The sequence below is a fragment of the Jatropha curcas genome, chromosome 4, assembly GCF_041381405.1.
Source record: "Jatropha curcas cultivar XTBG-Jc1 chromosome 4, XTBG_Jcur_1.0, whole genome shotgun sequence".
Taxonomy (NCBI): domain Eukaryota; kingdom Viridiplantae; phylum Streptophyta; class Magnoliopsida; order Malpighiales; family Euphorbiaceae; genus Jatropha; species Jatropha curcas.
The window spans coordinates 3,651,937-3,666,189 of NC_143154.1; the positions used below are offsets into that span (position 1 = coordinate 3,651,937).

The following is a 14,253-nucleotide window of genomic DNA, read 5'->3' on the forward strand; positions in this document are numbered from 1 at the left end:
TCATTGTCCATGTCTAGCATAATGTTAATTTTTTCTTGCTAATAAGATGAACGAGAAAGTTTAATTTCTCTTCATTTAAATCACCACACCGAATCAAATTAAATCAAACTGCTACAAAAAAATTTGATTTGATTTGAAATTTTGATGGTTTAATTTTATTTTATTTTTTCAAATTGCCACTTTTTATTGTGTTCAAACAGAACCATATCTAGAAGTACCAAAACATCAAACCATATCTAGAAGTACCAAAACTTTACTAGTTTTAGTTATTGAATCCTTAAAAATTTTATTTATCCACATGAAACCCTTATATTATTATTTTTAGGGACATTAAGAAATTATTTGACCATAAATCTTAGCAACGTCAAATTCAGTGTTTCAAACATTTGATCAGACCAATTGATCCAATTTCTTTATGAATCCGTTAGCTAAATTTAAAATACGATAAGTGAATTTTTTAACTATTTAGCTTAAGTTATAAGTTTGATTTTCCGCATCGCAAATTTCCTTCGTGCCAGTCCATTTGTCTTCAAAAAAGAGTAGAGATTAGTCAAATTTGTTAATTCCAGCAATCTTGCACCCAAGGAACAAGGATACTATCACTCTTAACAAAAAGAATAGAGCAATTTTCATTTAGAGTTAATTGTATTCCCAAAAGCAAAGCCCATAACTTTGCACCCAAAATTGTGGTTTGGTCCTTCAAAATTTTACACAAATCAAACAAAATTAAACATAATTAAAAAAACTTGTGCTGGTCACATTTTGAGCTAAGAGAAATGAGAAGCACTGGGATATCGAGTAGTGTTGTGTCACATGCAAACACAATTGCAAGCTAGAGGTGCGGCCTCCCTAACCAATTTTTTTTTTTTTTTTTTAAATTACTCAATAAAATATTGAAAATTTTTTATTTTGCATTTTAAAATAGTAAATTTTTTCAATTTGGCACTTTTAACTCTTAAATTTTGTTAATCCCCTTAGTTTTAATTCTTGGCTTCGTCACTGAGCCCAAATAATGGGTTAATTGACCCTTTTTATGGCATATTGTGAAAATTTTTGGCAGACAGTTAGAAATTGAGGTTTTTGTATATTTAATTCAAATTTTAATTTTTTTTCCCCTAAATCGTATGTTCCCTCAAATTCGATGGGCAAAATCAGCATTGTTCATTTCAACTTTCATTTTTGAAGTCCTAATACAAACTTGATAAAGGAATAATATAGGCCCAAACTTTTTGAGCCTTATTGATTAGCCTGTCGATTGAAATGTGCCCAAACAACCAAAATCTTTCCTTTCAATTGCTAACGGGGCACGAAGCGTAAGTCACCGCCATCGCCACCGAACGACCAACTCCGTCGCCTCAACGAGCCTTTGTCTCTTTATCGGCTTCAGCATAGAAGCTCCATTGATTAGTTGAAACAGAGAAAAAAAATGTGAGTGACATTATGCTTTTATTTTAATACTTCTTTCAATTTCAATACTGATTTTGGGTGAATATACCATGGATGTTTTGCGTTTTAGGTCTAGAATTTGTGTGAAGAATTTACCAAAACATGTGGCAGAGGATCGCCTGCGGGAGGTGTTCTCGCGGAAAGGAGAAATTACTGATGCAAAGCTAATGCGAACCAAGTACTCTCTTTCTCTTTTCAAAGAGAAATTCTTTTTCTATTCTTTGGAGTTTTTTTTAACATGGTCTTTTGTTTGTGGATTAAGAGATGGTAAGAGTAGGCAATTTGCTTTTATTGGATTTCGGACCGAGCGTGAAGCTGAAGAAGCTATTAAATACTTCAACAAATCTTACCTTGATACTTGTAGAATTACCTGCGAGGTGTGTTTTCTTTTCTTGTTCGTTTGTTTTATCTGAAATGTTTCTTCTTTGTTTAAGGTTGTATTTGGATGGGTTTACTTAGATGCTGATAGTAGTGTTCTGAATACCCAAGAACATATGAAATTTGAATTGGAATTTAAGGAGAAATAAATCCATTCCTTTTATCCAGATTGCTCATCAAGTTGGAGATCCAACTATACCTCGTCCTTGGAGTCGGCATTCTCAGAAGAAAGAACAGAAGGAGATTGAACATGGGAATAAAGCTGCTGGTGCTAGAAATTCAAGCCTAAAAGGTGGCCAAGATGAAAGGAAGACTAATAAAAAAGGGCGTGACAACGATGACCCTTTACTGCAGGAATTTCTTCAGGTCATGCAGCCAAGAGTTAAGTCAAAATTGTGGGCAAATGACACTGTGATTGCTTCCCCTGTTGAGCAAAATGTTGAAGTCGGTAAGAAAGAAACTCAAGCTGAGAGGGGAAGCAGAGAGAAGCCAGTTCGAGTAGATGCTGAATTAAAGGAAAGTGATAGTCATGAAGCTGAGAAATCAAACAATCTTGCTCATGATGAAGTCATTTCAGATATGGATTACTTCAAGAGTAGAGTAAAGAAAGAATGGTCAGATTCAGAAAGTGAGAGCAGTGAGAATGTTGATGATGATGATGAAATTAATGACAATGACAGCGACAGTGATGAAGAGAGTGATTCTCCTGGGGAAACACTTAAGAGCAAGGATGTTAAAAAAATAGATCAGACTGCAGAACGTGATACTAGAACTGTTGCCCAACCAGAGGTTGAGGAGGAAACTCCTGCAGATTTTCATGGTGAAATCCTTGACCCTGATAATCGATCATCTAATGCAAAAGATGAATTTCTTGAGGCCGGTCGTCTTTTTGTTCGCAATCTGCCATATACAGCAACGTATGCATACTACCACCTTCCATATAATTGTGTTTTTGGCAACTAAATTTTGTTGTCCATTTCATGAAAATAGTTTAATAATGTTTTATGCTTTTAGTGATTGTTTTTACTACAGTATGTAGTTAGTGTTTTATTATTTGTTTCCTAGCTATTATCAGAATTTTGATGTAACAGAGAGGATGAACTGGAAGAGCACTTCGGCAAATTTGGCAACGTCTCACAGGTCCATCTTGTTGTTGACAAAGATACAAAACGGTCCAAGGGAATTGCCTATATTCACTACACACTTCCTGAATCTGCAGCAAGGTATTTGCGTGTCAATGTGTTGGCTATTTACCTTTCTGATTTGATGATATTTTAGTGATGCACCTGGAACCTCTCATTTGATACCTTCCAATTATTTTATCAGCTCAATATCTATAGCTAAAGATATCCGACACTCCTGTGCTTATATTTTGAGGTTTTGTGTACGCTTATGAATGAAAATTTTAGCATGGAACTTCTACCAATTAATGACATTTTGTTACTTTAGAATGGAAGATTCATTCTTTCTTATTCATTGGTGGCATTTATCTAAACCATAATGTTCTGTCTTGTGAGAATGAGCCTGTATCACTGATAGTCTCCTTGCAATGCAAGGAGATGGCTGCTTACATCTGACACCCTTACATTGCAATGCAGTAGTTGGGAAGCCTTGATTGTAGCGCACTAGGACACCCTTACAGCATTATGTTTTGTCACTTTTGTGTGCTTACTTCTAGATTGAAGTGAAGAAGCGATTTACACTTTGGATTGAAGTACATAATTATTTCTAAAAGTTTGAATTTATTTAATAATTCAAAAGTTAATTAATTCAAATAAATTAAATTATTAGTAAATTGATAATTTAAAAAAATTTATATGATTAAGTAGGAGATTTTTGAAACTTCCTGAGTTTGTACTTTGTTTGGCCTATTATCTTAATTTACATTATGATTATTATTATTATTTTTTTTTCGGTCATTCATTTCATTGCATATTTGCATTCTAAAATTGGTAATACTGTTTGAAGCAACATTGTGCTGGCTTTCCAATCATTCCACATATTTTCATTTATTACTTTTTTTTGTTCGGATCAGATAATTGCATAGTTTTTATGTAGGGCATTGGAAAAATTAGACAATTCAATATTCCAAGGAAGATTAATGCATGTCATGCCAGCAAAACAGAAAAATCCATCTGATAAACAAGAGTAAGTGGTTCTTGTTGCGTTTTCTACCTTCCATCATTTACTTCTCTACTTTTGTTGTAGTTAATATTTCATTATCTGTAGGCTTGATGATACTTTAAGAAAAGGTTCAAAAACTCTCAAGCAACGTCGGGAAGAAGAGAGGAAGGCAGCTGAAGCCAGTGGAGATACAAAAGCATGGAATAGTTTGTTCATGCGCCCTGATACGGTATGTAAAATCTTGGCACCGAATTGTACATTCTAACTACTCCCAAAGATGGTCTGTTGTGTTATTTATTTATTTATTTATTATGTCAATTTTCTGATTGGCCTATGACTAATAGTAAATGGAACTGATAATAGTAAATGGAAAAGAAGTTAGTGATCTTACCAATTCTCATCTGAAAAATGTTACAGTATTTTTTCTTGCTTCTATCCAGTGGGTTTGAGTTGTCATTTGTAGTCATCTCCTTAAGAAGTAAATATTGTTAATAGTGTTAAATTCTAAGAGCATGCTTCTTTTCCAGCAATTCTATCCGACAATCTTCCATACTTCTGCTAGAGGAGATGAACTATAAGTTCAGATCTTGCAATATAGATGCATATTGAGATTGCTTGGGGCACCCATCTATTCTATTTGTATATTTATTTTTACAAACTGCCTGCCTTTTGCTTTAAGGAAACCCTTGATAACCAGATGCACTAACCTTTTAAGCAGCTTATTTTCTATTGTCAAATCTAAAATGACTTTTCATTGTTGGCCTTATTACCAAATTACAGGTGCATGCCCTAATTTTTAGGAATTGTATAGCTCTTCATATAGTTACCGATTCAATAATCATCTCCAAAATCTCCAATTATTAATAATTGATATATTCATTTTTTGGTTTTGGATTGGCTTTTTGCTACTGCTACTTGCTGGTGGGCTCTATAGTTCTTATTTCATCCATGTATGAACTAAAACCCTTTTACCTTCTGTGTTTAAGCTTTTCCTTCTCGAGCTTTTTCTCTCCTTGTAAACAACATTATTTATTAAGTACATTAAAGAAGGGTATAACCGTAGTGGTCTAGAAGGTACGCAAGAGAGCTCCTAAGAAGTCAATATTGCTATTCTGTAACAGATAGTTGATTATTATAGTGGCAAATATAAGAAAAATTCAATTTTCTCTTGTTTGGGGAAGAACTAATGGCAAAATTTTCAGAGGGGACCACCAAACTTTTTCTCCCATCGATGAAAAAAAAAAACACAAACTACCTAAATGCCCGTATCACTCTCTCCTAACAATTGATAGACATCATTGTAATTTTGTCATTGATTAATGCATTTTCACTCTATTATTTTCTCATCATCATCTGAACAAGTGGCGTTGCTTGACTTCTTTCTCCCACTCCCTTTTTCAAGTGATTTTATGAATAATTAACTGATTGTGATATGCATGTAAAAATCGCCTCCTCTTGGGTGCTGCTTGGCTGCTGAAAATTTTGGTTCAATATCTTGACCTCATTTTGTTCCTGTACTGTGTATTCATAGGTGGTTGAAAACATTGCTAGGAGAATGGGTGTAAGTAAGAGTGATTTACTTGATCGTGAAGCTGATGACCTTGCTGTGCGTATTGCTCTGGGTGAAACTCAAGTGATTGCAGAGACAAAAAACGCTCTTGCCAATGCTGGAGTGAATGTCGCATCTTTAGAGATATTTGCTGCTGGGAAAACTGATGGCATGAAAAGAAGCAACCACATTCTGTTAGTAAAGAACTTGCCATATGGCTCTTCTGAAGGTGAACTTGCTAAGATGTTTGGGAAATTTGGTAGTCTGGACAAAATTATCTCCCCTCCAACAAAAGCATTGGCCTTGGTATGTATTTCTGATTTTAACTTCTGCATTTCTTAAAGTCGGATTAACTACAAAAGCATTGTGTAAGCTTCAATGGACAATTCATGTACCTAGGTGTTCATGTGATTGCTTGGGCCATTGTTTAGGTAAAGTATGAATCTAGAACCAAGGTTTTCGTACTCAACCTGTCATCAACTTGGTGAAGATAGAGCATCAAGGGTTAAGAGGTCATCCGGGGTCAAATTGGTATTTTAATTAAATATTATACGAAATATTATAAAGTTAATGATTTTTATTAAAAATCTTTTTTGTAAATTAAAATAAACTGAAATTAATAAAATTTATTAAAATTAAAATATTATAATTATAAACCTTCACTATAATAATAGTTCTAGCAAACAATTGCATATAAATATTATATTATACTATTTTAAATAAAATAAAGTTGTGAATATTAACAATAATTTTTATGCTAATAATATTATAGTGATTTCAAATAAATTTCACACATGATAAATTTAATAGATATCTTTTTTAAACTTATAGAAAATGTGAGAGTATTGAGTAAAATTATTTTTATAAGTAAGAGTAAAATATTTAATTAGAGAAAAGTAAGATTCTATAATAAAAATGAAAGTTGGAGAAAAGTAAGATTCTATAATAAAACATGGAATTTAGTGAATAAATTATAATTATAATTTATATCAGCAATGTAAATGTGGAATAAGAATTGATTTAATAATTGTGAGAAAATGTAACCATTATAAAATATTGAAATAAATAATTTTAAGTAATTTAACACAAACTTACACATGGTTTAGTAGTTAACATTTGATAATAATCCTCAAAGTCATGGACTCAGTACCCACAAAAAGCATTTTGAAATGGAAAAAGGAAAAATTTTACCAACTAAAAACCAAGCCAGATTCGAACTGGCTGACCCGGCTAAACCCGTTTGGTTTTGACTGGTTTAATGTCAAACCCAGCCGTAAATTTAAGCTCAACCGGAACTAGAGACCTGACTGGTTCACAGTTCAACCGGTTGAACTGGTCAGTACGGTCCAGGTTTGAGAACACTGGTAAAGACAATAAAGTTGGCCCAAGGATTCAGGATGATAGACATAATAGTTTGTTTCTTGATGTTTCTGGCTAAGTGACTGATTTTCTTTTATTAAATTATTCTTGCTAATAGTTTTTGTTTTCATTGGTATTGTTGCTGATGGGTCTTGTATACATTTACGGGAATATGTTAGGTATAGTCAAGAACCTTTTCTCATCTTTTTCCTTGTCTTGATGTTGTTCTGCTTTGCATAATGCCTATGTGTTGCAATTGTTTGCTCATAGTAATGACACCCTTTCTTGGAATTTTCACTTTAGAGATTAGAAGTCTCAAGGATAGGGAGGTGACAGAATTGGTTTTGTTGCTTGTTTTTTGTTAGATTTTGTTCAGTTGTCTCCTATTGTAATATAAGGTTTTGATCTTCGCATTTTTAAGGAAAATTATGTTATAAATAACTGCGATTCCCACTTTGTTTGCCCTTTTGAACACTATTCATTCAATGTTCCAATAAAATTTAGAAGCTAAAGTGCCACCCGAAAGTAAGAACTTTTGTTTGGTCTGCACTTGTCCAAAAAGTGAGTATTAATGTATTAACCTTTGGCAGAAAAGAAGGCCTAAAATGGTCTGTCCTCTTATTAGAAAAGGAATTAATTTTCTGGATTTTGACAAATTCTTTAAAAACAGGAGGCATGATATATATATATATAACTATTAGTCCACCAACCACCATGGATCATCATTCATCATCACTGGACACTGGCGATCACTGTTATCAGCCATTCGAGACTGCAAAATAAGTTTATATGTTGTTATAATCTTATAAAATAAAATAAAATTTAAAATTTTTCATTTTACTCCAAACATTAGAAAATAATTTTTAATTGATATTCAGTATTGCAACTGAACAACACCTAACAGAAATTAAGTTGGTTTCCTAGAAAATGTTTTCCTTAGAAATTTAGTAGACTGAATAATGGCTTGTATTGCTGTCCGATGGAAATTTAATAAGAATGCCTTGGATTTGGTTATTGACTGTATAGAAAATTTTGGTTTCTATCTAGTAAGCACTTTCGATTTGTTGATGGGGTTGGTGGTGGTAAGCTTTCTTTTCTTTTTTTAAACCATAGGCCTGAGGATAACTTTGTATCAAAGAAAAGCGTAATGGATCCCTTACACCAAGAAGGACTCCCTAGCTCTTAGGGGTTGGATTTGCCAGGGGTTCATTCATTAGGTGAGCTCTTTGCTCCTGGTAGACCGGTTGGTGTTCATCAGTCAGTTTGCTTCTTTCTTTGACTGACGTAATTGACCCATTCCGAAGCGTTCTGCTCATTGAGTTTTGTAAAAAGGTTCCGGTCTTTGTTCGGTGAATCTCGAGGTCTTTCAGATCTCAACTGAAAGGCGCTTGAGAGAACCATGTCGAAGGTTATATATGTTTTTGGTACTAGTTACTTTTTACTGGTTAGTAATGTTGGGTATGTACTTTTCTTCTCTTGCATCAGTAAATTTATCATCTTGGTAATTTTGCTGAATAGCGAAGTACTAGAGAAGTTGATTGTGCGAAGACCCTGCCTCGGGATTGGAATAGAATTTTAGCCCAGATTTAAAAGGCAAATATCCAGGTTCTGATGCTACTGTTCCAGTTTGTGGTTCAGGGTTTGTTTTGAATTTTATTCTTGATCCTGTGAGTCTTAAGCTTCATCTTTCTGCTGTTAAATATGGTTGATCCTGTGAGTCTTAAGGGTTAACTGGCTCTATGTTTGTGTTGTATCAATTGTTGGGCATGTGGCTGATCCTATGCTGTAGATGATAATAATTATTTGGGCTCTACTTTTGGTAGCAATTGTTTGATCTGTTGCTTCAGCTCTTAATCCAATAACTATTGAATTAGCCAAGTAATAGTTAGTATTGCTAACTGTTAGTCCGTCTTTTCTCTGATTTTTATTTTTTACTTCAATTTCATGATATTTAGGTAGTTTTTCTTGAACCATCTGAGGCTCGTGCTGCTTTTAAGGGTTTAGCATACAAGCGTTACAAGTGAGTTTATTTTTGTTTCTTGATGTTGAATGTTCTCTTATGTCCTCTATTGCAATCAAACAGTGCTTTTCCTTTTGGAAGTATATAAGCTTTAAATTTAATTTTGAAATTGTCAAATATAGGGATGCTCCCTTATATTTGGAGTGGGCTCCTTCAAATGTTCTTAGCCAAAGTCCAACTTCTATAAGCAGTGAAGGAAAAAATTCTGCTGTTGGTGAACATGATGCCAAGAGAGTGATATTGGAGCAAAGCGTGGAATTAATATCAGAAGATATTGATCCTGATAGAATTGAGGTTAGATATAACGTTTTCTCCTATGCACTTGCTTTTCTCTTCCTCTTTGTGCTTCTGTTCGGTTATGTTGCATGCTTGACAGTGCCCTGATTATCAGTTCCTCAGTCCTTGTTTAACCGAAGGACTGACAGGGTCATTATCCTGTTTCTGAGTATTTGTATTTGCGTGTTGGGGGCCTGCGCAGGGGGCTGTTTGGCGGCGAAAGGATTTGATAGTTCTGTCCATGTAGTTTGATGAATGGAAATGATTCAAGAGTTCAATTCCTGGGTCCCTTTCTCATATATTTAACAAATATTCTTGTTAACCATAAACCTACCATAGTATTTACTATTAGCTTTAGCTACATTGATACCACTTGTTAGAAAATCGATAAAAGCTGTGATCTCACTGCTGTAAAACAGAAATGAACTTAATTCTTAAAGAAACAGTTGAAAGAAGGAAAACATGAAAACACTTAAACATGTATATTAAATTCCCTTTGTATAAAGGGCCACATTTTTACAATTAGACAATTACACATTCATATAATAAGACCTGTGAAACCAAAAGTTAACAATAAATTCTAACATTTCATCTACTTAAATAGATAACTTACAAGAATACTCACACATTTAATACTTAAAAATCCCAAATTTAATGAACTACTTAATTCACTTTAATACTTCAATTTATTATTTCTGACACTCCTGCTTAAATTGAAATATTTCTTTCAACTGTGATCCAATCAATGATTTCTTCCTTCTATAACAAGGCACCTTCAAAGTTCAAACCTGTTTTCTTCTTGTTTTAGGATATTACCCTCTTGACCTTCATGAAAATAAAGCTTCTTGAATATAATTTTATAGTTTGATGACTTATCGGTCCCTAGAAAATATTTTTATGCAGTTTAACGGCATGCTGGTCCGTTGAATTTTTTTCAGTTTCTCGACATGGTAGTCCTTAGAAAATGTTTTTTCAGCTTTTGGACATGTCAGTCTCTCCAAAGAAGTTTTTTACAGTTTTTGGACATTTCGGTCCTTCAGAAAATTTTTTTAGTTATTGGACATGTCAGTCCTTTCAAAGAAGTTTGTTTTCAAGACATTAATGAAAATTTGGCTTCCAGGATCTTTCTTGGCATGTTAGGACCTGGCAGCTTCTGCACTAATTAGGCTCTAATACCACTTATTAGCTTTAGATACTCTTAAACCTTGTTAGAAAATAGATAGAAGTTGTGATACCACTGGTTTAGAATAACAACAAACTTAATTTTTTAAAGAAACAGTTGAAAGAAGGAAAACATAAAAACATTTAAACATTTATATTAAAACTTTGGCTTCCCTTTGTATAAAGGGTCACACTTTGACAACTAGATAATCACACGTTATATAAAAAGACATATCAAAACAAAAGCTAACAATAAATTCTAAAGTTTCATCTAGTTAAATGGATAACTCATAGAAATACTCACACATTTGATACTTCAAAAATTCCAAATTTAATGAACTACTTAATTCACTTTAATATTTCAATTTATTATTTCTAACATTTTCATATTAAAATCTGCTAAAGAAAAGCAAATGATTTAGTATTTACTAACTATATGATAGTGGAATGTAGTAAACAAAATTCTTATGAGATCTTATATTTTTTATCTTATTTTTCCAATTTATCTTCCTCATTCAAAGGAAAAAAAAAAAAAAAGGCCATTTTAGGATATCTTGTTTCAATTGATTAAAAAAAGAGTGGAGCTATTGCCGCAACCTAATTATTAATATAAATCTCATCTTCCTAAAATGCTCTTATGTGACTAATTCTATGTAACTCCTATCTACATTAAAAAAACCCGCATATCTTTTTCTCCTTTTGGAGAAATAAAAATCATCTCTCTTTCAATCCACTTTTCTTGAAATGCTTCAAGGTCCAGTTATGACCAAATGCTACTGCAAATTGTCTTAATTTCTTCGTTTGCACAATTCAAGTTTTGAACAATAAGCATGAGCCCAAGTATTTTACATCTCATTGACACAAGTGGGAATGGTCTTTAATATGGGTTTTAAGAAAGTAAACAAGGATTCATCAATTGAATCTGGTAAAAGAGTGAAGTAGAAGGTTAGAGGAGTAAATCAGTCAGTCAGTAGTCGAATTTCTTTTGACTTTGCTTTATTTTTTATCCCTTCTCTTTTTCAAAGTAGCATGCATTGGTAAGTATTTGAGTTTGAGACTTTAATTTGAGCATGGTTTTGAATTTTTTTTTTTTTTTTTTTTTTTTTTTTTTTTTTTTTTTACTGTGAGCTGATTATGAAAGGAAGCAGGGAGGTAGATGTGAGGGAAGAGAGACAAAGTACTTAGGTGTTTTTTTTAGAGGAGGTTAAAGAATGGAATGTAAATAGAATTTAACTTCTTAACCTTTTTTTTAAATATGAATGAGAGCAATAAAGGTTAAATGCAAGCACTCATTTTTGTTGACCTCCAGTTCTGGGGTTAGATGGTGAAATCTAAAGATTTTAATTAGGCTTACAAACTTTACATATATTGAGCTCCTATTTCCTATAAAACTCCCAAATATGTTAATGTTAACTAATATTCATTAACATTCCATTCCACAGCTTTCTTTCACTCTCCTCGACTTTCTATCCTATCCTCTTAAAACTGCCATGCAATGCATGTAGAAGAGGTAGAGTGATGACACTACTAAACTACATAGGATTTTAGGAAGATCCTATTTCTACTAATAATTAGGCTGTGGCCACGGCCATTTTGGCTGTTGTATTGCCCTTAAACAAATCATATTTTTCTTATTATTGGTTGGCAATTTTGGAACAACTGACCATTATTTCTTTTGCTTTAATTAATTAAAAAAATGATATTATTGTTTCATGTGTGAGTGGATCAGGGATTGTAAGCATTGATGTTTCTGCTTCCAACATAATCTTTTGTTTCTCATTCTTTCTTTTATTTGTTATTCTGCAGTCACGATCATTATTTGTGAAGAACCTGAATTTCAGGACATCTGATGAGAGTTTGAAAAAGCACTTCAGCGAACACATGAAGGAGGGGAAGATCTTAAGTGTCAGGGTACTTTTCTGGGTCCTTAGAACCATAAGATATTCTTTCTTATATTGATGTTCCTGTACACTTATGTTGGGGGTTTTTTCACGTTCAGATAAAGAAACACTTGAAAAATGGGAAGAATGTTTCAATGGGTTTTGGTTTTCTAGAGTTTGATACTGTGGAGACAGCAACAAATGTCTGTACAGATTTACAGGTAATTACCAACTCAGGAATCACATCTTAAATTTCTCTGAAATTTATGGCTGCTCTTCACCTTTTTACCCTTTTACTCTTTTAGGGAACTGTCTTGGATGGGCATGCTCTTATCTTGCAATTATGTCATGCCAAGAAGGATGAGCAAGTGGGGAAAAAGGTTGATAAGGATAGGAGTACTACAAAATTACTTGTGAGAAATGTAGCTTTTGAGGCAACAGAGAAGGACCTTAGACAACTATTTAGCCCATTTGGCCAGGTAACTTTCCTTTTTCAGAAGGGAGACAAAAAAGAAATGAAAAGGCCTATGCAAAACTCTAAACTTTGTAGTCTAGGTCAGGCAGGGTACTGTCAAATATTGTCAGTCATTCTTGCATAAAAAAATTACTATCAACCAGTATTTTGCCTAAGGCAATATTTGGATGGAGGATATTAAAATCTGTGGGATTTATCAAAATCTATAGAATTAAAAACCTAGGTTTCTTTATTCAAAAATAAAAAACCTAAGTTTCTAATTCCTTCAGATTTGTAAAATTTACTTTTTTTGGTATAAATTTTAAAACCCATGGATTTCAGTTGAAATTTTGTAAATGAATAAAATTTTGAAGAATCCCTCATTCATTAGGGATTCAGCAAAGTGCCACGTGTGAGATTTTGAGAATCCTTAAAACAAGGGATTATGGTCCTGGAGGGATTTGAACAATCTATGTATTTTAGCCTTTTTCTTTTTGTTGTTGTGTCAAACAAGGGTTTGGACAAAATCTATTGATTCAATATCCCTCATAAAAAATTCGTCATTCCAAACATGGCATTATTCCTATACTTTTCCTTTTCCATGTTAAGTGCTTATGTTTGTGATAAAATTTACTTCGATATTGGGCGGGAGTTTTAACAAAATTTCTACCCTGACATGTGCGGGATTATATTCAACTAATTTGCTTTCACATTGACGTATTAAAATGTTTCAAGAACATCTCAAATTTTGTTCTCTTTTAACCATTTAAAAAAACTTCAACTGAAGTTGCCGCAAGTACATGAGTCAATCTTTTAGTCAATAGCAGTTTTTGGTCCCCCATTCCCTTTTACGATAGCTAAATGGAACTCATACAAGTTTGTGGTTTGCCTTACGAACTTAATGCTGTGTACAGTGCAAGATAACCTGTCATAACTACATATATTGGTTTTTCTCTGATCAACTCTGCTAAACTGCAGATCAAAAGCTTAAGGCTGCCAATGAAATTCGGAAACCACAGAGGCTTTGCATTTGTGGAGTATGTTACTAAGCAAGAGGCAGAGAACGCACTTGGAGCACTTGCAAGCACCCATTTGTATGGTCGACATTTGGTAGGCCATCTATTATTTCAGTAAAAAAAAAAAAAAGATCGGTCATGCACCAAAAATAACTGGGGGGAACAACTAAAACTACTGCTTTGATTTTCAGGTTCTGGAGAGAGCAAAGGAAGGCGAGAGCTTAGAAGAACTACGGGCACGAACAGCAGCTCAGTTTGCTGAAGAGCAAAATAGTTTGCATAATCCAACGAAGTTATCGAAGAAAAGGAAGCATATGGCTGTGTTGGATGAAGGAACAATGAAATTTCAAAGGATTGCCGATTAGTGCTTTCTTTGGCGAACTTTATGTAATACGTAGAGTAGATGGACTATTTCTTGCTGTGTTAATAGGGTTTATAGATTGCTTCAAATCTCATGCTGGCCCCAATTTTGCTGCTTAGGAGCTGGCATTTAACTTGTGTTCAAATTATAAATTAAAGTTTACCCTTTGCTTGGATGATTGTATTTTTCTGAAGGAAGGAAAATAACTATGAGAGATATCTGGGGAAAA

General features: G+C 33.4%; 1 protein-coding gene across 1 annotated transcript; it reads left to right on the forward strand.

Moving 5' to 3' along the window:
• The first annotated feature begins 1,161 nt into the window (after positions 1-1,161).
• On the forward strand, positions 1,162-14,253 carry LOC105639074 (nucleotide/nucleic acid binding protein). The gene is made up of 15 exons (XM_012223015.4): positions 1,162-1,428; positions 1,517-1,624; positions 1,709-1,823; positions 1,993-2,741; positions 2,916-3,047; positions 3,883-3,972; positions 4,054-4,177; positions 5,480-5,803; positions 8,812-8,876; positions 8,999-9,170; positions 12,120-12,224; positions 12,313-12,414; positions 12,499-12,672; positions 13,626-13,757; positions 13,855-14,253. Coding segments are annotated over exons 1-15 (2,568 nt in total). The 5' UTR covers positions 1,162-1,426; the 3' UTR covers positions 14,029-14,253.

What these genes read in the sequence shown, in the direction of transcription:
- LOC105639074 (XM_012223015.4), top strand. An exon ending in GCAAAGCTAATGCGAACCAA is followed by an intron (nt 1,625 to 1,708) that starts GTACTCTCTTTC and finishes TTGTGGATTAAG; the next exon opens with AGATGGTAAGAGTAGGCAAT. An exon ending in CAACAAAAGCATTGGCCTTG is followed by an intron (nt 5,804 to 8,811) that starts GTATGTATTTCT and finishes CATGATATTTAG; the next exon opens with GTAGTTTTTCTTGAACCATC.